Source organism: Puma concolor, chromosome B1, assembly GCF_028749965.1.
Source record: "Puma concolor isolate L17-30 chromosome B1, mPumCon1.1.hap2, whole genome shotgun sequence".
Taxonomy (NCBI): domain Eukaryota; kingdom Metazoa; phylum Chordata; class Mammalia; order Carnivora; family Felidae; genus Puma; species Puma concolor.
In genome coordinates, this window is record NC_141670.1 from 65,357,794 (window position 1) to 65,385,496 (window position 27,703).

Here is a 27,703-nt window from a genome sequence, read left to right on the forward strand (position 1 = left end):
CATTTACAGTAATTATACTCTAAGATGCATTGTGTTAATGACCACAATACTCAGCCAGCATTTCCTGGTTGCTTGCTGGTGTTAGGCACTGTGCTGCATGCTTTGTTGTGTACCCAGCCTCATTTAACTCCCCCAAGAAACATGAAATAGGTATTCTTATCATAATGTCACAAGGGAAAAAACTCAGGCTTAGAGAAGTTAAATAAACTGTCTAAGGTGTCTGTTTTTACCCAGTGGAGCTGGGATTCAGTCTTAAATCAATGTTATGCCTAAGTCAGGTTTTAAGCACTATTCTACACTGTCTCTATAGGTCAAAGTAGGGAGTGATCGCATCTGCCTGCAAGGTTAGAAAATGCTTCCCAGGTAGAGAGGGAGTTGAAATTGGTTATGAGTGGTAACTAGATGTCTCCCAATGAGACGTAAACATTTGAAGACATTCTATGCGAGAAAACAGTGCATTTAAATTCACACAGGATGAGTAGTTCACAAATTGAAAATAGCTGGCTTTGCCAGAAAGAAGGATGACCCTAGGCAAGTTTCTCAACCTCCCATCCTCATCTACAGTGGAAGTAATAATAGGATGCCCATCATTGAGAGGTTTTGAAAATTAATAATGTAAGGCTATTAATATTATTGTTAAGACAGATAATAGATGAAGTTAAACAGAAGCAAGTGCCAGATTATATCCAATGCTTCGCTAAAGAAGGACATGGGAAGGACGGTAAGGGTATTAAATAATGAATTGATATATTTGGACTTTTGAAAGATTGCTTTGCAGCAATGTGCGGAGAATGAATTGCCCATGTAGTTGAGCCAGGCACAACATGCAAGCTAGAAAACAATATGGACTTAACTAAAGCAGTAGCTGAGGGGACAGAGAGGAAGGAACTTAATAGGGTTTAGTTACTGAACGACTGCCAGAGCTGAAGATGAGAAATGAGGTGTCGGAAATAACCCGTGATGGTTCTCAGCTTTCTGCCTCCACTGATTAGGTGAAGGTTTTAATTATTAACTAAGGAAGAATATACATGCAGATGAACAAATCTGGGGAAATAATATAAGAAGTACAGTCAGAACACATGAGTTTGAGATGCTTGTGAGCCGGCGAAGTAAAGGAGGTGAGTCTGAGAGAGGTTGAATCTGGACTCGGAGGGAAATGTGGGTGGACATCATCAGGATATCTGTGGTCGTGGAAGCCCCAGACTCAGATGAATCAGTGAGGAGTGAGGTATGATAAGAATGTGGAGGAAGATGGAGCCCTGGGACCCAGATGTAGGGCCAAGTGGAAAAGAGAAACCAGCAGACATGCTCAACAGCACCAGCCAGAAAGGGGCAAGAGACCAGTGAAGAGTGACACTCTTGAAACCTAAGGCTTAGGGGCGCCTGGGTGGCGCAGTCGGTTAAGCGTCCGACTTCAACCAGGTCACGATCTCACGGTCCGTGAGTTCGAGCCCCGCGTCAGGCTCTGGGCTGATGGCTCAGAGCCTGGAGCCTGTTTCCGATTCTGTGTCTCCCTCTCTCTCTGCCCCTCCCCCGTTCATGCTCTGTCTCTCTCTGTCCCAAAAATAAATAAACATTGAAAAAAAAATTAAAAAAAAAAAAAAAAGAAACCTAAGGCTTAAAAGAAATTGGAAGAGTCAGCAGTGCAGTGTCGAGTGCTACAGACAAGACTTTTGAGTAAACATAAAATTAGGAGGTCATCGGTAATTTTTAGCAGAAACCATTTCAGGGGGGCCACATTTGTGACAGCTGGATTTCAGAGGGCTGAAGAATCTACAGAAAGTAAGAAAGGGTTGACATTCAGAGAAAGGTAGAATATGCATTCTAAAATGTTGCCTGTGAAGCAGTAAGTAAATGGCTTTTGGTGGAGCAGAGAACCAGAGACTGTGTTGTTGTTGTTGTTGTTGTTGTTGTTGTTGTTGTTGTTGTTTAACTGGAGATAAATGTATAAGGTTCTTAAATATTAAAAAAAAAAAAACAAAAATAAGCAACCAAGAGGAAAAAAATATGGGGAAAAGCAAATGATCAGTACACACACACACACACACACACACACACACACACAGCAATCTAAACTATTAACATTTCAACAACAATCTAGTATCAATTTTATCCTGTTAAATTGGCATTTCAAATATGCTCAGAGTGGAATAATTTTCCCAGAGAGCAAATTTGACACATACCAGAAGTCTTAAATATGTAATACGATGTCTCCATTAAGTTTTATTTCTAAAGACTTACATTAATGAAGTAATCATGGGTGTGCACAATATTTTGCTACATGAATTCTTGGCACAGTATTAGCTATAACAGTGAACAAACAAATGTAAAACCTAAAACAATAATACTTCCAGGAGAAAACATTCGAGAAAATCTGTATGACTTTGGGATAGGCAAAAAATAACCAAAATAACCAAAATTTCTATTAGTGAGATGCTAATAGAGACTTCAGTTGCTATTTGATAGCATATATGCAGCCATTAAAAATGAAATACAGTGACATTCATGATATATCGTTACCTTTTAAAAACTGTTTTTATTGAAGTGTGTTAGCATAATGTCTCCCTTTTATTTAAAAATAGAACTCTTACTCAGCATTGTACTTAAGGTTCTAGCCTCTCTACGTGCAAATGTTCTGGAACACTGTAAAAGGGAGTGTCTGTACCTGCTATGCAGATAGGAGAAGAGTACTGTGGCCCAGAAAGCGGCACTCCTTTTTGGTAGCCAATGGGGGGATCAGTGCATGGAGACAAAATCCTGTCCTCCTGGGCTCCAGTGATAGAATGAATGATAGGCCAGAGCACAAGTGCAGACAGAGTCTTTTAAGTTCAGGATGGATGGTCTTTGTGAGGTGACTCAGACTCTGCAGTCTCTTGAACCATGTGTCCCGAAGTAGTCCTCTGTTAGACCCATTCTCCAAGTTCTCCCCTGCTAGAGTGGCTTGTAGATGAGACCTATCGTCAAGGGTCATGGAAAGTGACTAATTTAGACTGCAGAGGGATGCTTTGTCCTCTTACATAAGAGGAGAGGAAGTAGGAAGGGTGTGATGCAGTTATAAATGAGGATTTAGTCTAAAGACAGGAAGTTGAGAATTTATGCATGAGGGAATCAATGTTCTCCAAAGTAGAAGTTATATTTAATAAGACCCACTGTCAAGACATCACTTCTTTCCCTCTCCTGGAGGGAAAAACTAGTAGCAGAAACTACTAGTTAATCACTCTCTGTCTCCACTTTATCTTCCATACAGCTATAAGAATGACCTTTTAAAAACCCTGGTATCCCTAAACTCTAAAAGCCTTTCTTAGTCCTTGGAGATTGCTTAAACTTGGCCCACACCTCAAATCCATGGCCTGGGACCATCCACATCTTGTACCTGCTTTCTGGAAGTGCCTGCAGCCTACTTTCTGTTTCTACATACTCTGTCCATATAGACCGTCCCACTTCTGTTCATATAAATCTGATCTCCAAGATGAGTCACTTTGTGGATTTTGTCCCCAAATTCACTTACCTCACCATTTGGTGAGCTCAGTAGCAGGAGAGCAATCCCACCATGAAGCCCAGGGGCTTCTGCCTTCTGTCAGCTACCCCACAACACTCTCAACCCCTCCATCTTCTCCTTTCCTCAGGATAGACAAACTTTCTCCATTGTCTCACTCAAAGAGATCAGCCCACATCTGTGTTCCTTGTGGTCTTGATTTTCACTCCAACTAATCATACAGAAATTTATTTTGAACAAATTCTGAGAAGGAAATCTGGGAAGGACATCTACTTTTCCCCACACATGAATGTCTGTCAATCTCAGGCCCCATTTTCCCTGCCTTTGGGTTGATACTCAAGGCTCTTCACCATCCGGTCCTGCCCACTCTTCCCACCTCACCTCTTGCCTTTTAACCTCTTGCTCACGCTCTGAGTCTTTGCAGTTTCCTCAAGCAAATCTGCATCCCGCAGAACTGTGTAAATTTTCACATAATTCACCTTATCCTCTTTCTCCTTCTTATCATGCTCAGCTCAAGCGTTGAAAGCATTTTATGATCTTTAATAGAAAGGGGATGTTTAAATGGGAATATTAAACATTTCTACTCCATTTTCAATGTGGATAACTGAACTTCACCTCTTGGTTTTTATAAGAACAAATTATTAGAATAATATTAGATTGGCTTACCATTGGCTTACCATATTCCTGTCCCTTTGCAGGGATTCAGTAGCATTAGAGAAATGGACAACTGAATCTGCTGAAAAATGATGTCTTATCAGAATTTTAATGACTGGGAATTAAGGACATGGAGAAGGAAGCAGGCCAACCCATTTTTATTAGATTTCCAAAGAGATGGGGCGGGGGGAGAGGAGATAAACTATTAAATAAGAACTTTTAAATAAGAATTCCTCTCATATTCACTTCTGAGTCTTAAAAGCTAGGAAGAAAAATAGAATCTATTCTAGAATGTGAACAAGTATCACTTGTGTCTCAACAAATTCCACACAAAGAGCAACCAGATATGAGGGATACATTGCTTGAAACAGACTTCTCAGCAAGGGCACCTGGAGGTCCAGAACAAGTTGTTTTCGGTGTCCTCTAAAAGGACATAAAATTTTTGTCCACCCAGAAACTTTCCTTGGTTCAAAGCAACTTCTTAAATGGAAGAACACAAGAGTTGAGTGTGGTAGGATGGGACACGGTTGCCTTTCCTATACTGCAAAATGCAGGAATGCAGTTGAACATTCCCCTGCAAACAAGAAGGAGCTACCAGTAGGCTGAGGATCGGCATTTGAGATTTGGAATTCATTCTGAGTACCGCAAATGAGGAAACTGGCCAGTTGTGGTTGTTTTCCAAACATGTCACGTCCCCAAACCATAAGTTTCATTTCCAGCCTGTAGAGATTATACGTACCTCCCACCCTTCCCTGGTCCAGTGCTTCCTTATTTTGTAAGAAGCGGATATGTTACCATTAAACCAATTAAAGGGAAAGGCAGCTTAAAGCAAAGGCCCTCAATCTGCAAAGTGTCTCAGGCCTCTCTGAGAATTCAATGAAAGGATATGGACCTCTCCCCAGAAAAAGTAAATGTAGCATTTTACATACAATTTACAAAATTAATATACCCCTAGAAATCCCAAGGAACTTGGCTCTTTAATGAAAAGGCTTCAGTTTTAGGACAACACTCTTAGCAAAGGCTCAGTCTCTAAAATGCAAAACAAGCTTAAAAGTAATATATTGAGTCAACTAATTATGCTGGATGTCAAAACGCTGCTAAAACTGATTTTTATTTGGTTATCTTTGTGTTATTATATCTAAAATGTGAATCAATAGTTAGAGTAAAGGTCATTGGCTGCCATTTAAGCTGGAGTAGAAGAGATATTTTTCAAATTTATTTCAAATTTTTATATGAGAGTAAAAACACCAGCTACAATGATAAAAACATTATATACAGTGTTCAGATGTGACACTACTATTAAAGCAGGCTAGAAATAGGATGAAGAAATTTTTTTTTGACTCCTAAAAATAAGTATTGACAATGAGCTGTCAGTAGAATTGACACTTTGTACAATAGAGACGCCACAGAGAAAACTCGCTTTTTTCTTTGCTGCCACCCGAAGGAATATTTTGGAAAGATAACTATATACATTCACACATATGTACCACAAGACAGTTGAGAGAAAAAAGCATTTATGAAATCAAAGTCTGATGGGCAAATACAGTTCCCTGTTCTAATACACAAAGCTCCACAATTATGATGCTAATGTAAACTCTAAGAAAGCAGGAATTTAGGTTGTGTTCTCTTACACCCAGAAAATATCTGACACATTGTGATGCTTCAGTAATTAGCTCCTGAATGAAAAAATCTACTACTCAATAGAGTTTTAAAAAATCTACATATAACCTACTGTATTGCTCTGGGCAAATCAGTTCAGTTCTCTGGGCCTCCGTTTTTCCATGTAGAAAGAGAGGGGTTAAATTTAGGTCTTTTAAAATTGGGTCTTCTAATATTCCCAGTCTCTATGATTCTGCTTAGTACATAGGTACTTTCTTCTAAACTGCAAGGCTATGATCATTTTAGGTACAAAGAGCCAGCAAGCAATGGCCTATGAAGACCCACATGCACATGGTGGAAAGGAGATACTTACAAATGAAATAAACATGAGGAATGGATATTTCTGAGGCATGTTTATTTCTTCTGGGGAAGAACATCATAGAGGGCAGTGGCAATTCCAGGAGTCCTACGCAAGGTCTTAAATCTGTAGAGAAGAAGGAATATGCCATTTTATGGAATGTGATCCAGTTATTCTCTCTGTTTTCTTTATGAAGTCACATCCCATAATGAAATATCCCCACGGACACAGGACCGTAGATTTTCTGACAGCTCAGCATGCCTGAAGTGGTAATACACTGATCTCTCTTCCAGAATGTATGATATGGTATTTTTCACCATGAACTCAAGAAAAGACAGACAACCAAGTATTGGTTGAATATTTTAAAATAAATTTTATTTAAGTGCATCTCTTAAGTCTCTAAGTAATTTGTGTTCTTACATGACAATACTAATCAGCCCAGATTAGGGTGAAATTTTTTTGGGCGGGTGGCGGGAGGGGTTGAGGGGTTGAGGGGGTTGGTAGGGAGGTAGAAATATTTTCACTCTTGTGGAAAAATATTAGAAATTACACTTTCTCCCTAAAATATTTCCCTAAATTTTTATTTCCTCAGAAAAGTAATCCTCAAATTTCAGCATACATAAAAATCAGTCGGGAATGTTTATTGAGAATGCAGATTTCTAGATCCTCATACAGATCTGGGACAGAGCCTCAGAATTTACCATTTTAACTATTACCATGTCAATTCTGATGCGGATCTGCCAGAGTACCTCCTAGCACATCTCCCCTCTACACAGACCTAGCTGTCCAGTTCTTTCTTTTTTCCCTCTCATCTTCATTTGTGACATCATTGCACCCTCTAGTGGATGATTGTACTAATTTTTTTTTTCTTCTACTTAAAAACACCTTGCTCAAATCTAAGGAAATCTCATTGCTTATGAATTTCTTGAATGGAAACAATGGGAGCTCGGGAGAGCGTTTATAAGAAAACATGTTTACTAAGCATCAAATTCATATTTATGTATATATATTTAGTATGTAATATACACACATTTTACAAAAAGAGAATTTTAATCCTGGTAAGTTTGACTGAATTTAAGATAGCTAATAGGCTTTTACAATTTTTTAAGTTCTTATTTATTTATTTTGAGAAAGAGAGAGAGAGTGAGTGGAGGAGGGGCATAGAGAGGGAGAGAGAGATTCCCAAGCAGGCTCCTGTGCTGTCAGTACAGAGCCCCATACAGGGCTCAGTCCCAGAAACCGTGAGATAGAAACCAAGAGTCGGTCGGAGTCTTAACCAGCTGAGCCACCCAGGTGCCCCCATATATTTTTGTAACTTTGTATCTACTGACCCCAAATGTTTAGACAATACCTGTATTATTGATATTCTCACATAGCAGTTTCCATAAACGCCTTCCAGCGCATCAGTACAATAACTTGGGTCTTCCAGATTGCTCCTTCTGAGCATCCTTTAGTACCTAGTGGTCCTTGAGACCCCTTGAGTCACACCTAAGATCCACAGGTCTTTTCAGAAAGTATTATATGTTTTTCACCCCATGGTTTCTATCTCTGAAAAACCTTGTTTATTGAGGCTAAAACCTCAAGGATCACAAATTCTGTTGGACCGAGCAGGTAATATAAATGAGCAAAGTAAGCAGGGTGTAAACCAGAGAGTGGTGGGGACTAAGGAGAACTGAGTTTATTACATTTCAAGGAATTCAAAAATTAATATTTGTGAACCCACGATGGGCCTAAGAACCATATGGAACTTGGTTTTACAAACCAGTTAAGGACCCCTGGTTTACTTGAGGGTTAATTAAATGCTAACTATTATGGATGTTCCTGTGTGTAATTCGAACAAATACCCTATATAAGACACAGTAGATCATTCCAATTTTACCAGTGAGGTAACTGGAGCTTGAGGAGGTGGGTTACTTGCCCAACATCAGAGTCAACATCAGAGAGTTGAGACTTCCTGCCTGGGACTCTAGTCCAGGTTGGCCTGATCCCAGAGTCTGTGTTCTCATTCACTTCATTCCAAAGCATCTCTGAGCATGTGGCTTCTTGCCTGTTTGGCCTGACTGTCACTTTATGCTCCTCACCACCTGCCCCCCATGCGGCCCCTAATTCTCCCTGTTTCCCGCCCACCCACCCACCCCCCCCCCGCCCCCCCGCCCCCGGCCTGGCTCTTTCCAACATCTTCTGTGTTCTCTTAGCCTCTGATTCTACTAGTGTCTTTGCATTTTGACCATTTCTTATCAGGTAATTGACACCTTTCTCTGCATCAGCATGATTCTTAGTAACTTATTACTCACATCATAAGCTAATGTGATAAGCATATTTATACAATTTTTTTCTTACTATTGCGTAAATAAGTGCACCTTTTCCTAGAGCTTTAAAATGGTATTTCAGTGATGCTTAGATTTTTGTTAGAAGTTAGATTTGCCCTGATGTAACATCTCTACGTTTCTACTCAACTGGGCTGTTTCTGAGTACTACTGTAAATACTGTAAAGTAATATGAACTCTTCTCTAAAGTACTATAGATCAGTTGGCTCAAAAAAATTTGTTTTTGAAAATTAAATATTAAGAGTAATTGTGTATAAAATTCAAGTTAATTACTTTTGGAGGAGAATGAGCTATTTCTTTCACTTATCCATTCTCAGGTAACTTCTTGGGTTGTGCAATCACTAAGAAAGAATGGCAGCCCTGGGGCGGGTTTCTGGATGTTTCCTATCAGGCTGGCTTTCATGTTCTCCATTCCTCAAGAAAGACAGCATTATAATCCACACACCCACATTAATGCTTTTTTATTTGGGATGTTTGAGTCTCTTCAACCTTTTATAAAATCTGTCACCCAAAATAGTATTTCTTTGGGAAGTCTTAACATAACATTTTGAATTGAATTTCCAAACAAAAAAGAATAACAACGTACGGGCGCATATATTGCAACCTGTGATATATTTTTTCCAATCCTAACAGAAAAGAAGCTCTCATCGTGCAGCCTTTTATATGATTCTACCTAGTTTATGCAGAGTAAATTACCCACTTGCCCTTCTTTGTACAAATAGTTAACAAAAACAGACTGTATTTCCCTGCTATGAGACTCAGTATTCAGAAAAAAAATCTATTTGAACTTGGAAAATAGATGGAGATGGGTGGCTTTGGCTGCCTTAATTGTGTGTGAACAAACCCCAGCTCATCCTTCCTTCATCCTTTGGTGATCAGCTATCAACAAGAAGCATCACTCTAGAAGATAAAGACAATTGAAGTTTAATTGGATACAGTGCTGCAAGTTCCAAGCTAGGGTAGCCACTAACTTTATTGAATTCTTTTTAAGTACATGGAACTGCTCTGCACTTATGTGCGTTAACTCACTTCAACTTGACCCTGTAAAGTAGGTACTATTCTTATCACGATTGATAGGTAAGGAAATGGAAAGACAGAAAATTGAAATAACTCACCCACGATCACACAGCATTTAGTGGTAGAGTCAGGATTTGAACCCAGAGCCCTCATTTTTTTTTTTTTTTTTTTTTTTAAATTTTTTTTTTTTTTGTTTAATTTTTTTCAACGTTTTTTATTTATTTTTGGGACAGAGAGAGACAGAGCATGAATGGGGGAGGGGCAGAGAGAGAGGGAGACACAGAATCGGAAACAGGCTCCAGGCTCTGAGCCATCAGCCCAGAGCCCGACGCGGGGCTCGAACTCAAGGACCGCGAGATCGTGACCTGGCTGAAGTCGGACGCTTAACCGACTGCGCCACCCAGGCGCCCCCAGAGCCCTCATTTTTAACAAGTACACCTTGAATCGAAGACACAGAGTACATTGTGAAATTGCACAGCTCATTCCTCAGTGTTGGATTCAGCCAGGCCTGGGTATGCATATTGGGAACTAGCTCCCCAGGGGATTCTGTTACACAGCCAAGTCTGAAAACTACTTCTAATTATAAAAGATTCCCAGAACTGAACAATTTTTATTCTTACTTCCCTCCATGTTCAGGTAGTGCCCATTAGTAACTCTAAATGCCGAAGGAGACCAACCGAGCAGTAGCAGGATGTAGCCGTTGATTCCAAGTTCCCAAGTGTTCCTCCTCTTTGTGGGAAAATGTATAAACCATGTCTCAGTAAGACTGGCCAATTACTTGCAGCATTATTTTTATGTAAGCTGGGTATCTATGACTGTTTTCCCCAACTTTAAATCACCACATGCTCAAATGATCCCCAGATGGTAGCTGTTCATGCTGTATATTTCGAGTGGAGATTTTGAAGGTTCATCTGGACACACGGCCCATACCTCACTATTTGCGCTCGCAATTTTTTTGGATATAGATCCTAACCCTTCTTGCAGTGCAAGACCATCTCCTTCTGTCCTGTTGTCAAGAGAAACAAAGGAGCTGCATTCAGTCAAAAGTATAGAATGCCCCTTCACATTGGACCTTGCATGAAAGATGTTAAATAATTAGTATCAGTGGACCAAAAGTGGAAGAGAGAACTGGGTGACGAGTGGGGAGGCTGATTTCAGATTATAGCAGTCGCACAGAGAATTTCTAGATATAACATTTGAGATCTGGGCTCCCACTAAGAAAGCCAGTAGATCTATGTACACAGTTTGAATCATGTACCAGCTTGAATCGTACACTTTCTGACTTGTGTCAGATAATAAGCACCTTAACTAATCAGTGAGCTTAACTACCCACCCTCCACATCTCAACCTGGCTTTCTTGTTTCCTACCTTTCATCAGGTTTGTGGTAAATATCACCAAAAGCCTAAAGAAGTGGTTCAGTCAGTTAAGAGTCTGGCTCTTGATTTTGGCTCAGGTCATGATGTCATGGTTTGTGGGATTGAGCCCCATGTCGGGCTCTACAATGACAGTGTAGAGCCTGCTTGGGATTCTCTTTCCCTCTCCCTCTCTCTCTCTTTCTCTTTGACTCTTTCTCTCTCAAAAATAAGTAAATATTTAAAAAATAAATGAATAAAAGCCTGAAGAGGTCACAGTTTTCCTCCAGGGTTCTCCAATCCATTTTTAAGAGAGAAATTATTTACCAAGGCATGTCTGTGAATTTGGGAATTAATTAAGTTCTCAAGAGTTAGGCCTTATAGATGTAAAGAGTCCTTTGTTTGGTTCTCTCCCACAGTATTTGAATTATAACTAATGAAATTAGTTTTAATATGTTTTCGTTTTATTAGTTTTAATATGTTTTCGTGTACCTAAACACTAATTTGAAAATTAAAATAAAAAGCAAAATGGTTTGTTTAGTGATTAATGAGCTAATGACAAGTGATTTTATTTTATTTCAAACAGATTCACTGATGTTGTGATGTTTTTCATTCAACCTGAAATACTTATATCACAGCCAAGTAACCAACCTGGTTTGTTGATTTTCCTTCCCTGAACTACTGATCAGTTTATGACAGGGAGTGACAAGTGCTACTTCTAGTATAGGCATCATTGAGGTCACCATACAACTCTGCCAAGTGTCATTAGACAGGTGGTGCTCAAAGTCTACCTTGCATCAGAATCACCTGAGAGCTAGTTAAATCATGGTTGTAGGGCCCCACCTGCAGAGCTTCTGATTCAGTAAGTCTGGTGTTAGGCACAAAATATTGCATTTCTAATGTTAAAACTCAATTCAGGCATATTAAAATTTGTAAGGGTTTATGTGAGCAAAACTCAGTTTGAATCCGGCACTACAAAACCAGAAGTGTTAGGAGCTCTTTACCCACAGGATCCAGTGGAGAGACTATACAGAGAAAGGGCGGGAGGGAAGAACGGAAATAATTTGATTGGCTGTAGCTCAAAGCCTAGTTGACTGTGATTGGTTTATCCTTAGGTTTCCATTTCCGAACCTTCAGGCATTTATAGGCTTAGATTTTGGTTTGCTTAGGTAGGCTGTGTTGGCATTAAAGCCATCTCAGCCCCACGGCCTCCATATTTAGTTGAACACTAAACAAGAACCAAGTTGATGCTGCTTCTGGGGAACACTCTTTAAGAACCACTGCCCCGGGGGCGCCTGGGTGGCTGGGTTGATTAAGCATGCCACTCTTGATTTAGGCTCAGGTCATGATCTCACGGTTGGGTTAGAGCCCTGCATCAGGCTCTGCTCTGAGTTGACAGTGAAGAGCTTGCTTGGGATTCTCTCCCTCTCTCTGCCTCTTCTCCACTTGCACTCTCTCTCTTCTCAAAATAAACAATAAACATTAAAAAAAAAAGAAAAGAAAAAAAGAAAAGAAAAGAACCACTGCCCCAGGAAACAGATGGGTCGCCAGGGAGAAGGTAGGGGATGGGCAAATAGGTGAAGGGGAGTGGAATGTACAGGCTTTTAGTTATGGAATGACTAAGTCACAGGAATAAAAAGTACAGCATAGGGCATATAGTCAATGGCGTCATAATTGTGTTGTATGGTGACAGATGGTAGCTACACTTGTGGTGAGTATAGGGTACCATATGGACTTGTTAATCACTATGTTGCACACTTGGAACTAACCTAACATTGTGGGTCAACTATTCTTCAATTTAAAAAAAAAAAAAGAAAGAACCACAGCCCCATACCAGTAGACCCTCTAGAAACTTCACCAATATTATAAGCCTCAGAACGCTTACTTACTATCCTCTGGCACAATATATCTTACTAAAGCATATAGATAATGTAATAAACTTTAGACGCCCCGGATATTATTTTTACTCACATGAAGTAAAACTCTACTATGTAAGTCGGTTCGGAAAATTTTAAGTGCTCTGACAGGGAGTGACAGTTAAGTGTGGTTTTGCATTTATGCGGGGTTGTTGAAATATCCAGGAAGAGCTTGCTCAGCTGGCTGGCTGGGAGCTCCTGGATCTGGCTCTACCAGTGGGCTGGAAGGCACTGTTCTCGGTACTAGTACAGTTTGGGCCTGGCGCCACCTGGTGGTAGTTATTTGCTCCATCATTCTGTAGCTTTGCTGATAATCCAGTTTCAATGGCTGTTAAGAAAATTAGAAAATGTAGTGGAAACTATGTCAAGGAAGAAAAAGAAATGGACTTAGTAAAGCATTCCTTAGCCCGTGTATTTTGATAGTGTGCAAATAAGCGTCCTCTATTCTTCTCTGATACAAAGATTTACAAAAGCATTCTTATTGGATGGTACTTTTTAATTTATATGTTAGGACAGAATAAGAATACAAGTGACTTAAACTAGAAAACCTTCACAGTTTGATTCAGCCAGCACAAATGGAACATTTCACAGAAACAATGTGAGTATAAATGCATCAATTTATACTCCAATTCAGAAGTCCTCAGAAAAAAATCTAGTTGTATAATTCTAAGTGAATAACAGAGTTCTGCTCAATTCTTTCCATTGTTGAGGGGTTTCCATAAGGGACCAAAGGCCAAGAGCAATAAAGCAGGTACCAAAGACCTAGAGATCCAAAGACAGCAAGGTCCAAGACCACCCACGTAGGAGGTGCTAAGATTTTGCCACACTGGTTTTGCCAACATTAGCTAATCCCTCATTTTGGAAGTGTAAAAGAGGACTGAGCGACTGACCGGGGGTGGACAGGGGGTTGGCGGTGCAAAGAGTCATAGACAGCTGGACGGTGTGCTGTAGTGTATCACTGACCCTTGTCCCTCAAGGAAGGGAAAGGGAGCTGCTGACTTATTTCCACCAGCTTCCTTGAGTCTCCTTGGAGAGACATGTGTCGTCTTAAAACTGAGGGATTTGTAGATGGATATGTGACTCAGGCCTGAATAATCTAGAGAGGAATGGCAGTGACCCTGCTGTCCCTGCTGGTAGTAAGACAAAGGTGAGGTTGTTCCCCTGGCAGAGAGCTGTGTGTCATCAATGACGGGCCAGACGTTAGTATTTTCTGTGTGCCTTTGGGCAAGGCCAACGCAGAGACGTCTCAGAAGTGGTGCATGAGAATTTGCATCCCAAACAAACACCCAGGTGATGCTGACACCACACTGCTGCTGAGCAGGGGCCACACTGACGGAGGGGAGGGGCAGCTCTCCTCTCTGATATCCCCCTTCAGAGAAGTCCCGGTGGTAAACATCGGACTGGGGTCTGATGGGCATCAGCACACATTATTTTGTACAAGTGGATGGGGGGGGGGGTGGTGAAAATGCTGTGTGCATTCCTACAGATTATCGCTTTCCTGTAACAGAATATTTTGTGAACTGATATTCAATTTCAGCATCCCAAATATTAAGTTAGAGCCCTTTCATGATAGCTTTGGTTTTGTTTTGTTTTTTTAATGTTTATTTTTGAGAGAGACAGATCATGTGCAGGGAGGGGCGGGGGGTGGACAGAGGATCCGAAGGGGGCTCTGCACTGACAGCAGGGAGTCCCATGCGGAGTTTGAACTCACAAACCGTGAGATCATGACCTGGGCCAAAGTTGGCCACTCAACCCACTGAGCCACCCAGGTGCCCCTCATGACAGCTTTGTTAAAAGATTTCTATCCTTGCCTTTCAATCCATTCCTCATTGTAAAGCCTTACAAAATGTATTCAAACTTTATATATAAACCTGAAAACACAAGAATACGGGTGAACATTTTACAAAATGATTTCTGTTAATGCTCAGTGCTGAATATTGTGTGCAATAATGTAATTATTAGAAAGAGGGCACTGTGGTATTGCATTCACCAATTGCATTTACCAATTTACCACTGTGGTATTGCATTGTGATGTCTCATGAATTCCAGAATAGTCCCTGTAAGAATTTATAAAGGAAAGCAGGGAAGTTTGATGGTCCCTTTACACTTCACTTCTCCTTAAAATGCTACTGAGATTAGGAAGTGACAACTTCAGACCTTCTATTGTCTGGAACCAGAAGGAATCTTTACAAATGAGTTGGCCCATCCTTGTCAGCCCCACTCATATTTTTTTTTTATTTGAGGCTCATTAAATTTGAAGAATGTGTTCTCAGCCACCTCATCAAAATGCTCCTTAGACTTAAGAAGACACAATTCTTAAGGTTCTTTTTTAAGCCAGTTTTACAAGTGACGGTTGATTTGGTAGGGATATTTTGTTACTGAACATGTTTTCATCCGCTTGGAACATTTAGGAAATGTGAACGTGTAAAGCTGCCTTTCTGCACCATCCGGCAGTTTTTATTTGGTCATACTGGATATAAAGATAATTCACAACGGTCCTTAAATCACGAAATGCTATTGCCAAATGATAATATTCTGTTTTACAATGAGACAGGTTATTCAGATTAACGTGACAGTAAATCAATGACAAAACAGATTTTTAAACATCAGTCTTTCACAGAGATGGTATGAAGTTTAGATAAAAGCCAAGATACACATATGAAAACCTTCTCAGTTCAGTGTTGATTAATTACACGTAGAGCCTAGACTGAAGCATCTGGTTCTCCCATAGCCGCATTACCAAGATATCTCCATTATTTGTTTGATATAATATATAAAATACAGTTTAATCAAAAAAGAAAGTACAAGATGAAGTGTGAATTTTTCATTGGTTCTAACAGACCCTTTATAAGGAAAACTGCGTGATGACTAGCCAGTAGGAGAGGAATGGATGGTGTTTGGAAATATAACATTTATTTCTCTAAAGTGTTTACAAAGCTTTCTGGTGCATCATGACCAGATGTTAAGTATTGTGCTTTCTTACAAATGAAATTATAGGATCTTAATTGTCAGAATGGAAGGCACGTTAGGAAGTATCACTTTAACTCTTCTATCAGGTGTTGCATTTGACAGCAAGTAGCAGAGTTCTGAGAAACAGTGGCTTAATCAGACAGGGCTTTATTTTCCCTGCATATAAAGTGGGCATCCAGAGAGGAGCTGTTGCTCATCAGGCTGAGGTCTGTCCAATTCTCAAGACTTTCCCTGGAGCTTGCAAGGAGCTGTTGGGACTCCTACCATTAATTATGAATTCCAGGTAGCAAAGAAGAAAAACTGAAGGAAAGGAAGAAGGGGAAGTTCCTGTGCCGGGAAGACAAGAACTCAATATCCCAGTAGATAGTCATCTCATGTCATTGATGGAAACCAGTCATTGTCCACCTCTGTCAGGGAAGGTTGGAAGGCAGCTTTTAGCTGGGCACAATGCCAACGCTCACAGAATTAGTCTGTTAATAAAGGAAGAAAAGAAGGTTCCTCTCCCCATACCTCTCTGTTACAGTCTCTGCCACAATCTATATCTTACAGAGATGAGGCGATTGGCTTAGAGAGGTTAAGCAACTTTACCTCTGTCTCCAAGCTGGTGGCAGAGTCAGAACTTACGGAGCATGAACATATGCCCTCTTGTTTTCAACTGAGGACGTGGGGATGGGTGGGAAAGGAATGGGGGTCTTCTGAAGTTCTAAAGAGTTTGCTTTAGCAAGAGCATAATAAGAATGGGGAAAAGAAATCACGGATTCTTCAAAGTTTGGCACATCGATGTGACAAAAATCACAGCGATTTGATTTCCCTTTAGAAATGGTGCAGCGAAAAATAAAGGCACAATTCCTAACACAAAAATGAAGTCATACTGTAACCGTCAAGGCATTAAAATTTTGAGTCTGTTTCTCCAAAGTAAATAATGGACATGTTTCCTCATACAAACCTGAACTTACTACTGTAAAAATTGTGGTCCTCTTCCTCCCCATAGAGGGATCAGCCCTCAACTTCCTGAGGAGTGTGCCTAAGGACCAGTGATTTTGACGGTAGTGGTAGCAGAAAATCAAGATTGTGCTTGAAGGGCCTTCCTCGGATTCTCTCCCATTGCCCAGATGATAAAATGTGTTCTCTCGGAAAAGGGCTGTGAACAGATGTTGACTTTCACAGATACCATTCAGCCGTTCAAGTACCTGTTAATGTACATACGTTCAAGAATGCAACACTATATCTGGTTATGTGTTAATCTGAGAAGAGATTACTTATTACTACTTATAATCTAGTACCACAAAGGAGGGAGATATGCAGAAACCTGAAGGAAATGTTTTCCAAAAATTGTACAGCCGTAAAACTATCCCATCCGTGTTATAGACAAGAAAACTTCAGGCCAGCAAAACAGAAATTACTTGATTTAATTTGTTTAGGAAAATATTTGTTTTCATTTTAATATATATTTAAGTTATATATAACTCCAGGGGTTATGGTCTCGTATCTTTCCCAACACGAAGACGTATTTGAATGTTGTCGTGTCATCTGAAATTGCAGGTATCTTATGTTTCTCCTCCATTCATGGTCAATGTCTGGCATATAAATGGGGGGCCAAGTTTCCTAGTCAGAAATTCAGTATTGTAAGTGATTCATTTACAATTGCAGTGGGAGAAACTACAGATGACCACCAGCGAAAGGAGGAAAATATTCTGCTCTGTCACATTCCACGTAATCGCGATCACCTGTGTGGTTTGGTCTTTGTATGTATTAATAGATCGGACAGCGGAAGAAATCAAGCAAGGCAATGATAATGGTAAGAGCATGTCTCTTTTCTTTTTTCCTCCTATTGGTTTCTCTGATGACATCAGAGGTGGGTAGGGAAGCTATTTCCCCTGTTAGGTCTTCATGTGTGATAAGCTAGCAAAAACCAGTACTGGCAATTAAGTCATCTCCAGTTATGTTATAAATACTCTGATTGAATGCCTAGGGTCCCACGCTGAGGTACGAAATTTATCAAGTCCATATAAACATTGGTAGAGAGAAATATATAGATGTCATGCATCACTTCAGGCTTTTCAGGAACTGATTAAGAATCATGTTCTGCCTAGGGAGCCTGGGTGGCTCAGTTGTTAAGTGTCTGACTTCAGCTCAGGTCATGAACTCATTCATGGCTTGTGAGTTCAAGCCCCACATCAGACTCTGTGCTGACAGCTCAGATCCTGGAGCCTGCTTCAGATTCTGTGTCTCCCTCTCTCTCTGCCCCACCCCTGCTTGCACTCTCTCTCTCAAAAATGAATAAACATTAAAAAAAATTTTTTTTTAAATCATGTTCTGCCTGATGTGAAAAAGCAAACAGTTGTGAAAGTGGAAGTTTTTTCATTTAATTTAATTCACTATAGTCATTGCTTCTTTTAAAACATGAATAAGACTATATTCTACTAGAGAAATGTGTTATACCTTATTAATTAGTACCATATAATTTGATAGGAGTAGATTAACACTATGGTTTGAAATTTTAGCCATACTGAGTTTAATTGTGAAGGATGGTGTCAAGCCTGCAAAGAAAGCTGTTTAAAAAATCATTAAGGCAGATTCTAGGATCTGAAAAAGATAGGTCACTTAAAGCAGAATAAAAAATAGAATGCTTATTTTCACTTCTGAATGTACTCAGCTCCATTTCTCATCAGGCTCTACCAGCTTCCGCATATGGCATAAATCATAGCTGGTAAAACAATGAGAAATATTCCCAGAACCACCCCCACCATCAACCCTTGAAAAAAACAAACAAACAAACAAACAAACAAACAAACACAATATTAAGCCACTGGTGAATTTAAAAAGAGAAATTGTTCAGATGATAACACTGTAAGTTTGTAGTATTCTCAAAAATGCCTATTGCTTCCCTCAAAGAAAGAAACTGAAAGAAATAAAAAGGTGACAGGAAGTTAGGGAGAGGAAGTGAGGGAAAGAAAGAAGAAGGAAAAGAATATTAAAAGCAAAAGTTCTGTTATTTCTGCCTTTCTTTGGGTTCCTAAGAGCAGGAGCAATGTGCCATTCTCACGCTTGCCCGCTCGGTGGCAGCAGGGAGCACCAGCGCGAGCTCTGGGCGCTGGAGAAGCGTCTGGGGAGGAAGGGACTGTGAGGACCCGCCTGCTGCGCGGCGATGTGGTGGCTAGGAAAACGGGTCGGGGCAGGTTGTGTTTGTGTTTCAGTTCCATATGACAGTGATATTTACAGTGTATACCAGACTAGACTGTTTACAACTACATTATGCATTACTCCTGAGATACTGGATTTTTAAAAAATGCCTGTTACATCCCTGGAATAAGTTTCCTGAGGATAGGACTTTTTCTTTTTTTTTTTTTTTTAACCCACGCCCCCTATACTTACAGGGACGGGCCCAAGCTAAGTAACAGAAAGCGTGCCATACACAGCAGTCATGTATGTATAGAACAACAGCGAGGCACCCCACCACCACCCTCACCTTAGCACACCCCGGTATAAGATCTTCAGACTCAAGTGTTTTCTTAGCGATCAAGGGCAGCCCTGACAGCTAGGGATCAGTACTTGTAGATGTCTGATTTAGAGTTCAGTGTTTGAGAATCATAGATCGGCCCCAGTGTAGCCCTGCCTTCTCCCAGCGGTCACCATGATACCAGCAGGGCTCCTCCTGTTCTCCTCTGGCCACATGAGAGGGAAGGAAGATTATGAGCACCTGTCCTGGACAAAATGAGAAGCAATCTTGTGTCACCCATATACAGACAGTCTAGAACCTCTCCCTTACATTCATTTACTCAATCCCACTTCTGAGACAAGTGAGTGAACAGTGATCATTTCTCCTACAATGAACAGGACTATCTCAACTTCAGCCAACCAAAGTCTCCAGAACCCAAGAAACCCTTGGCCCCAAGCTTCCTTCCATTTATCTCACTCTGCCTGCTCATTCTCCAGTGCTCCTGGATACCCTTATGTCTTCAGTTGTCATTGCTATGCTGAGAACCAAACTCCAAATTTATCTCCAGCTCGTACTGCACTCCAGATCAGGCATCGACCTCCTGAACATCTCCATTTAAAGGTCTTCCAAGCACCCCAAACTCAATGTGTCCAAACTTTTAATCTACTACCACTGTCCACCCTAACACCTGTGGGAAAGGCATTACTACAAACACCTGTTGCCAAATCCATTTGGACTGTCATTTCTCCTCTCCCTCTCCCCAACTTCTGCCTTCAGTCAATCACCAAATCCTATTATTCTGCCTCATTGGTCTCTGGAATCTGTCCCTGTCTCTCTTTCCTGACTGCCCTCATCCTTGTGCAAACTATCCTTTTATTTGAACACTGCAACAGCATCTTTACTAGACCTTCTCCAGTTCTGCCCACCTTTAACCCATGCCCAATAAGGTATTCATTGCAAATTTACAAAACACACATCTGATCACATTCTATCCCTACTTAGCCATTACTCTTAAAATGTATCCCAAACTCTTTAATGTAACTAAATTGCCCCCTTCCCTGCCCCCACCATGACCTGGTTGTAGCCAATTTTTCTGAACATTCGTTCAGCCCCACAAATGGGGCTCTAGACCTTTGCTCAGCTTTTCCCTCTACATGAAACCTTCCTCCAGCTTCTGTCCACCACACATTCAAACACTGCTCTGTGTTCTCACACCACTCAACTCCCACTCAGCCTTTGCAGGTTGCCTTAAATATCACTTCCTCTGGGACACCTGGTTCAGCAACCTGAGCTAGAACAATTGTTACTACCATAGTGGTTCTCAAAATGGTTCCTGGGACTGATAGCATTAACAGCACCTGGGCAGTTGTTAGAAATGCAAATTCTTGGCCTCTCTGCACCCCAGACCTATGGACCAGAAATTCTGAGGACAGAGCCCAGTAGGGCTGTGCTTAAGAAGCCAACAGGTGATTCTGATGCCAAGCATTGAGAAACGTGCTTACCTAGCATCCTGCACTTAACCCACTTACTCCATTTTGATTGCATATTTGAATTACCTGTGGAGTTTCTATACCCTACAAAGCCTGAGTTTTATCCCCAGAGGTTTAGATTTAATTATCCCCTATGTCATGGTATTTGCAGACATGATGAGAAGCTCTGCTGTACCAGGAAACTTACCACATACTATTGTAATTGCTCATTTAATTGTAAGTCTCCTGGCACCAATAGACTCTGAGCTCAGGGAAGGACAGATCGCTCTCCAGCATATATCCCTGGGGCTTAGCACTGTGTCAGGGACCTGGAAAGTTGCCCAGTCAACGTTGTAGAAGGAATGATGAAGTGTGAGTGCCTCATACCCCATGCTCACACTTTCCTACCTTTCATGTTTCTTGTAGAACTTTTCTTCAAAATGCCTGCCCCCCACCTCAGTTCTGGGTGTATGCAGGATTTCAGGCCAGAGTCTCCCAAATGAATTATCACTCAGGTCCCTCAGATTTCAAAAAGAAAATACTGAATGATAATCAAAGGCCATATATATATATATATATATATATATATATATATATATACACACACACACACATGGTCCAGGGTCAGGTCAGCTTTCTACTGTATACTTTTAAAAATTATTTTCAGTTTCTTAAGAGCAAGTGGAAATGAGATGACTTTTATCTTTGGTGTTCAGAGCTTCTGAATTAGGCAGCAAGATATTCATCAGGAAACCATATCCATGACTTCCTACAGACCCACTTGCCAGTGGGACAGTTCCTACCTAACTTGGATAATTTCAGATGGAAACTATAGTGACTTTTGCAAAGGGTACCATCTGTACTTATGTTCAGATTGTATTTAAAGCCTGACTTCCCAAAGTACACATTTGTAGGTAGTGTGGGCATCTGTATGAGTTGTTATTATTTTAATCTCCCTTTGGCATTGGGACTGTGAGTGCTGAGCCTGAATTTACTTTTAACGTCTGAAAAAACTGCAAAATTTAAAAGTCAAAATATTTTAAATCCATTTCGAAAACCTTCAAAAATATTGGAAGAGGAACAAATTGTCCTTCTTCAACCTGAACTGAGGTTGAATGTAAAACAGCAAAATTCTTTGAACTGTAATAACAATACTGAAAGGGGAAAAAAAAATCCTTCATGTGTTTTTAATGGTTGTTCTTTTAGATTAAATAAGCCTGGTGCCCCCAGATAGCTCTCTCTCTTCTCTCTCTGTTGCCTTTAATGACAAAAAAAAAAAAAAAAAAAAAAAAAAAAAATCAAAGACTTGGTACTCGAAACTTTAACACAATCACCCATTACTAACTCTAATTTGGGGGAACAACGTCCTCCTGCCTTATCTTTACATATTCTAGAAAAATGTTTCAGTATACTGTTTGTGTGTTGAAAACAAAACACAAAAATACAGACCAGGAAAACACAACAATTTATACTATTAGAGAGACAGTAGGTGCAGAGTATTTTTTTTAATGAAGTATATAGCTGATATACAATATTAGTTTCAGGTGTACGACATAGAGATTGGACAACTGTATACATTACAAAATGCTCACCGTAGTTGAGTGTGGTCACCATCTGTCACCACACTGAGCTGTTACAATGTGGTTGTGTTCCCTATGCTGTACTTTTCACCCCATGATTTACTTATAACTGGAGGTTTATACCTCCATTCACCTATTTCACCTTTCTCCCACCTCCTCCCCTCTGGGAACCACAGTTCTCTGTATCTATGAGTCCAGAGTCTATTTTCTGTTTTCAGTTTGTTTTGCTTGTTGTGTTTTAGATTCCACACAGAAGTGAAATCATATGGCAGGTGCAAATTTTAATCTCGCCCTAGAACTATGTAAATGTGTACACCACAAGGGGCTAGAATAACAAATCGAATTTTTTTTTTTTCATGCCTGCCCCACTTGTGAGCCTCTAAGCATCTCCAGGGCAGGGGCCATGCTTCATTATTCAGAGAGGATTTAATATGAGTAGAGGTTCAAAAAATGTTGCCAGCTGTGGCTGATCCCAGCAGACAGGCACGATGGCTGTGCCATACTCGTTAGCTGTTAACATCTGCTTCGAGTGGGTGTTAAAAATCACCTCCCAGCAATCCATATATTTTCCATTTGAGCACTGCTGTTTAAGCATTCCTTTTTAAAGTGAGTGTATGCACTGTTATTGTTAATAACCCAAAGATGATAAACATTGACTTGAGCTACGTGTCAGAAGCCCAGGCTTCTAGTTCTGCCCTTGGTCGCGGACCAGTTACGCTGAATAAAATAGTCACTCTGAAGCTCAGATTCCTCATCTGAAAAACGAAGTTGGACTGAATACCCTTCAAAGGTGCTTTCTGATACATTTTTCAAAGATACTATGAACTTGACCTCGCATCAGATAAATGGAAACATCGTGTTTATACAAATACCACACATATATATTTGTATAATTTATATATATTTATATATTCCTTTTTTTAATGTTTATTTATTTTGAGAGAGAGGAGAGAAGGTAAGCAGGGGAGAGGCAGAGAGAGAGGGAGAGAGAGAGAGAATCCCAAGCAGGCTCCATGCTGTCAGAGAAGAGCCAAGCCATGGGGCTCCATCTCACGGACCGGGAGATCATGACCTGAGTGGAAATCAAGAGTTGAACGCTTAGACTGAGCCACCCAGGTGCCCCGATATTTATATATTTCTTATATATACTCATACTTTTATATACTTTTGTATTTTTATCTTTACTCACAGTGACTACCACCGTTAAAACAAGTTAAGGAAAATGTTACAAATGTGTGAGCTTTTTTTTTTTTTTTTAATGATTTAAGCAACAGGAGAGAAGCAACCAGGACAAAAGTAAAGGACAAAACCATCTCCTTAGCCCCATCATTCACACACACCCTTACGCAAACACATTTCATAACTCTGCATAACCTAAGCACCCAGCCAAAAATATCCCAACTTACCAATGAGATGCTTTTTCTAAATATATATTGTCCCTGCAGCTGTTAAATGAGACAGGTTCACTTCTGCTGTTTGGGGATTTTAAAAGCCTTTTTAGACACACTCCAGGTGTCTCCAGTTACATGATCTACACAAGATATGCAGAATACTTTGAGAGTTCCAATTTAAAAGCAGGAAGAGATTTTAGGGATCACTGTTTTAAAGATGAGGAAGTAAGCAATTTGCCTCATCTTCAGCTTTATTATGAACACCCTCCCAGGAGCCTGTGGTTTACCCAATTTGAACAAGAAGCAAGATGTTACAGGTGACCCTGCATGTGTTTCTCCAGTGGAGAGAGCTGGGGACCCTGTTCTATTAAAAGAAACATATTTTCAGAGAAACAATATAGCTAGAAAATGAGTCTGGAAGAGTCTGAAAGTGGATACATCTCAGCTTACAAACCATTGTCATTGTGGTCTGAAAGTCTGGCATAAATGTTTCCTAACAACACACAGTGAGATTTCTGAGCTTTTCTCCATGAAGGGAATTCCTGATTGGGAAGGATGCCCAGAGGCCCAGAGTGAGGAGGTATAGTTCTAATTCCATTGGCCTGGCTGGCAGCTAACTGGACTTGCTCCTCTCCTAGTTGTGGAGGTTTTCATTGCCCTGGAGTCCAGATGGGACATCTAAAGGTTGAAGCCCATTGAAGTTAGGTCTTAGTCATAGGCACCAGAAAGCTTTGCATTTAGTCTACAACTCTATCAGCGAAAGGTGTGTAGCATTTAAATCATCCATATTTAAATAGCACTTATATTTACATAGCACTTATAACTTATAAGTTATATTTACATATATATTATAACTTATATTTACATAGCACTTTCTATGTCAAGACCTACCCATTTAACCCACACTAGCAACCTTGTGAGGTAAATACTACCAATATCTCCATTTTTAACTGATATATCAGTTATCTTTTGCTATATAACAGACTATCCCAAAACTTACTAACTTGAAACCACAAGCATTTATTTCACTCCCAATTCTGCAGATCGGTTGGGCATTCCTCCTGGCCAGGACCTGGCTGGCTGTTCTCTGCAGCATCCACATATGTGTCTACAAACAGCTGGCACATTGGCTGGCTGCTGTATAATCAAGGCTGGCCTCCTCCAAATGCCTGGCAATGGGCATGCCGTTGGTTGGATGACAGAAACAACTGAGCTGTGTTTTTCGTCACATAGGACCTGTTGGCCCTGTCTTCTTCCCATGGCAAGTGCAGTGTTTAAACAAGTAGCAAGAGAGTAAACCACACACACAATGGGAACACGTTTGAAGTTTCTGTTGTGCCCTATTTGCTATTGTCCTGTTGGCCCAAACCAGTCATGTGGCCACATCCAGAGTCAATGAGGGAGGGGGTGGTTACCCAAGGACACGGTTACAGGGAGGCATGAGCCAAGTGGGAGTATTTTTGAACAAGCTACTAAAGAGGAAACTGAGACCAAAGAGAATACCAGGTAACAGGCTGTCAATACCTGAAGGAAATGAAATAGCACTCTGAATTAGGACAGATGAAGATATAAAGACTGGAGTGACTGATTCTTGGGAATAAAACTCATGATCCTTAAGAATGGGTGTGGACTTTACACAGGAAAACAGCCTTTGAGAAGCATAAGGAACATCCTATTGGGGTTTGGTCTGCAAAGAAATTGAATAAAAGTTTGAATCCTTTGGGATCAGGGTATTTCTTAGCCAGGAAGGAGGGCCTTCTGGGAGTGAAGATGAAGAAAGTGATTATAAAGAAGGTAAGAGATGGTCAGTGGCAGTGGTCCTGTTGATCAATAAATTCTAGTCTCAGGTTCCTGAAGGGGAAATGCCTTTAAATAGTCCCAATCCATGTCTACTTACCCAACCCCAATGGAGAATAGAGTGAGGAATATCTGGAAGACCTTTTTATGTGAGAAAATAATTTATAAATTTTATTCTTTCATTCATTTTTGTTTTTATTCAAGTATTTATAGAACTTTACCTAGAGTCCCCAGTTTTCCTCTCTGGCTTGCTAGAAAAATCTTGCACAGACTCAGATTCCCAAGAGTCTATGATGAGCTGAAAGGCCCATTTGCTTTTCTTTGTCTAGAGTGCTTTTATTTGCTCTTTAAATATAAATTTCCCTACAGATTGTGGGCTGATTTCTGTGGCTCTGGTAGCACCACACATTCATCAAATTCTACTATGCAAAATCTTCAATACCATAACCCAGGACGAATCTACAGACCACCTTAAGCCTTTCACAGAAGACCTACTAGCATGTTGGTTGTTTGGCTGGCCCTCCAGTACCGCATCATACACATGCCCTTACAGAAAGGAGGCCTGGACATTTACCCATGAGATACAGGTGTGCTGTTTCTTAGGGACACATGCATCCCCATGTTTATAGCAGCACTATCAACAATAGCCAAAGTATGGAAAGAGCCCAAATGTCCATTGATGGATGAATGGATAAAGAAGAGGTGGTATGTATATATATATGTATACACACACACACACACACACACACACACACACACACACACAATGGAGTATTACTCGGCAATCAAAAAGCATGAAATCTTGCGATTTGCAACTACGTAGATGCAACTGGAGGGTATTATGCTAAGTGAAATTAGAGAAAGACAAAAATCATATGACTTCACTCATATGAGGACAAGAGACAAAACAGATGAACATAAGGGAAGGGAAACATAAATAATATAAAAACAGGAAGGGGGACAAAACAGAAAAGACTCATAAATATGGAGAACAAACAGGGTTACTGGAGGGATTGTGGGAGGGGGGATGGGCTAAATGGGTAAGGGCATTAAGGAATCTACTCCTGAAATCATTGTTTCACTATATGCTAATTTGGATGTAAATTTTAAAAAATAAAGAAGAAAATTTAAAAAAAAAAGAGGAGGCCTGGAAGAATTTAATAATCATATGTTGAGATTGCTTGAGAATGTACTGGCCATTCGTGGAGGATTGGCATGACAATATGGACAGTGAATGAGTCAGGTTTACCTATTATAGGGGACAAGAGAAGACTTCCATTTCCTTAAAAAATGGTTGTGGACAGAACATCTGCTCTTCCAAGCTCCTCCAATTCTTACCCAAGAATTTCCAAGCAAGTTTCCTGTTAATGTTTAAAAGGTAACATTAAAAAGGTAGGGATACAGAGAGTTTATTCCTAAGCCTACAGAAATTTCTGAAGAAAGATCCCAAGCACAAAGGCAAAACTACAGATAGATCCTTGGGCTTCAGAGAAATGAACAGATGGTTGAATTGCCTCAAGTTGAATTTCAAATTCCTCTTCCAAACTGGCAGGTAGAAACAACTTTGAGCTCTTGGCATTTCCAAGTTCAGGTTCCAGCTTCAAATATATATTAGTGAGGACCAAGAATTACTTGTTTACACAAAGGATCCACAAGGAACAAGACTTTGTGCCTTCACTTTTCTACCACCCTTATTGTGTACATTCTTTCTTCTTTACAGAAGACACCATAGAACTGAGGAGTCCAACAAGGTTGAGCATGAAGACAAATTACTAAGTCTCGATAAAAGGAGGTAAATACATCTTGCCAATGGAAACATTCTTGGAAATTCACTTAGCCCCATGTTATTATCTCCTCTCACAATGTCCTTTAGGTGAATTTTCCAAGGTAAAATCTTATAACTGCTCAATAATATCTTTATAGAAAACAAAAATCTTGCCCACTTAGTCAAAACCAAAGAGAAAGATCAGGCTGTCTCTGAGAGAAGATGTCACGTGGACTGTGGGTTTGTACCCAAATGACTTCTGGATGTAGGGTAGGGGGATACTGCACACTCTAAACTGTTGGTGGATGTACTGGGAGCCCTGACTTCCCAAACATACGAAGGAAATGACTGGAGGAGACAAAATCAATTCAGAGAACATTGTGAAAGAAAGTGGAAGAACCAGACTGTCTCCCAGAATTAGAGAAAATGGCCCAGATTCTCAAGTATATTATGCGTTCCAGCCATTATTTCAGGAAGGAGAGGTAGGACAAGAGTGGATTCTTCAGATTATCCACCAATGAAAGCAGGGCTTCATGGACAAGTGAAGAAAGGCTGTCACCTCTGGTTATATT

At 40.3% G+C, this 27,703-nt stretch overlaps 1 protein-coding gene across 10 annotated transcripts in view; it reads left to right on the plus strand.

Moving 5' to 3' along the window:
* The window catches only part of MARCHF1 (membrane associated ring-CH-type finger 1), an 892,783-nt gene that overhangs the window by 858,952 nt on the left and 6,128 nt on the right, over nucleotides 1–27,703 (plus strand). For 9 of the 10 annotated variants that reach the window (XM_086703934.1, XM_086703938.1, XM_086703941.1 and 6 more), the window contains one exon: nucleotides 17,341–17,488. In XM_086703934.1, the coding sequence (XP_086560060.1) occupies nucleotides 17,341–17,488 (148 nt within the window). Of the gene's footprint in view, nucleotides 1–17,340; nucleotides 17,489–27,086; nucleotides 27,159–27,703 lie in introns of all 10 variants that reach the window. The other variant, XM_086703942.1, reaches the window with a different exon arrangement.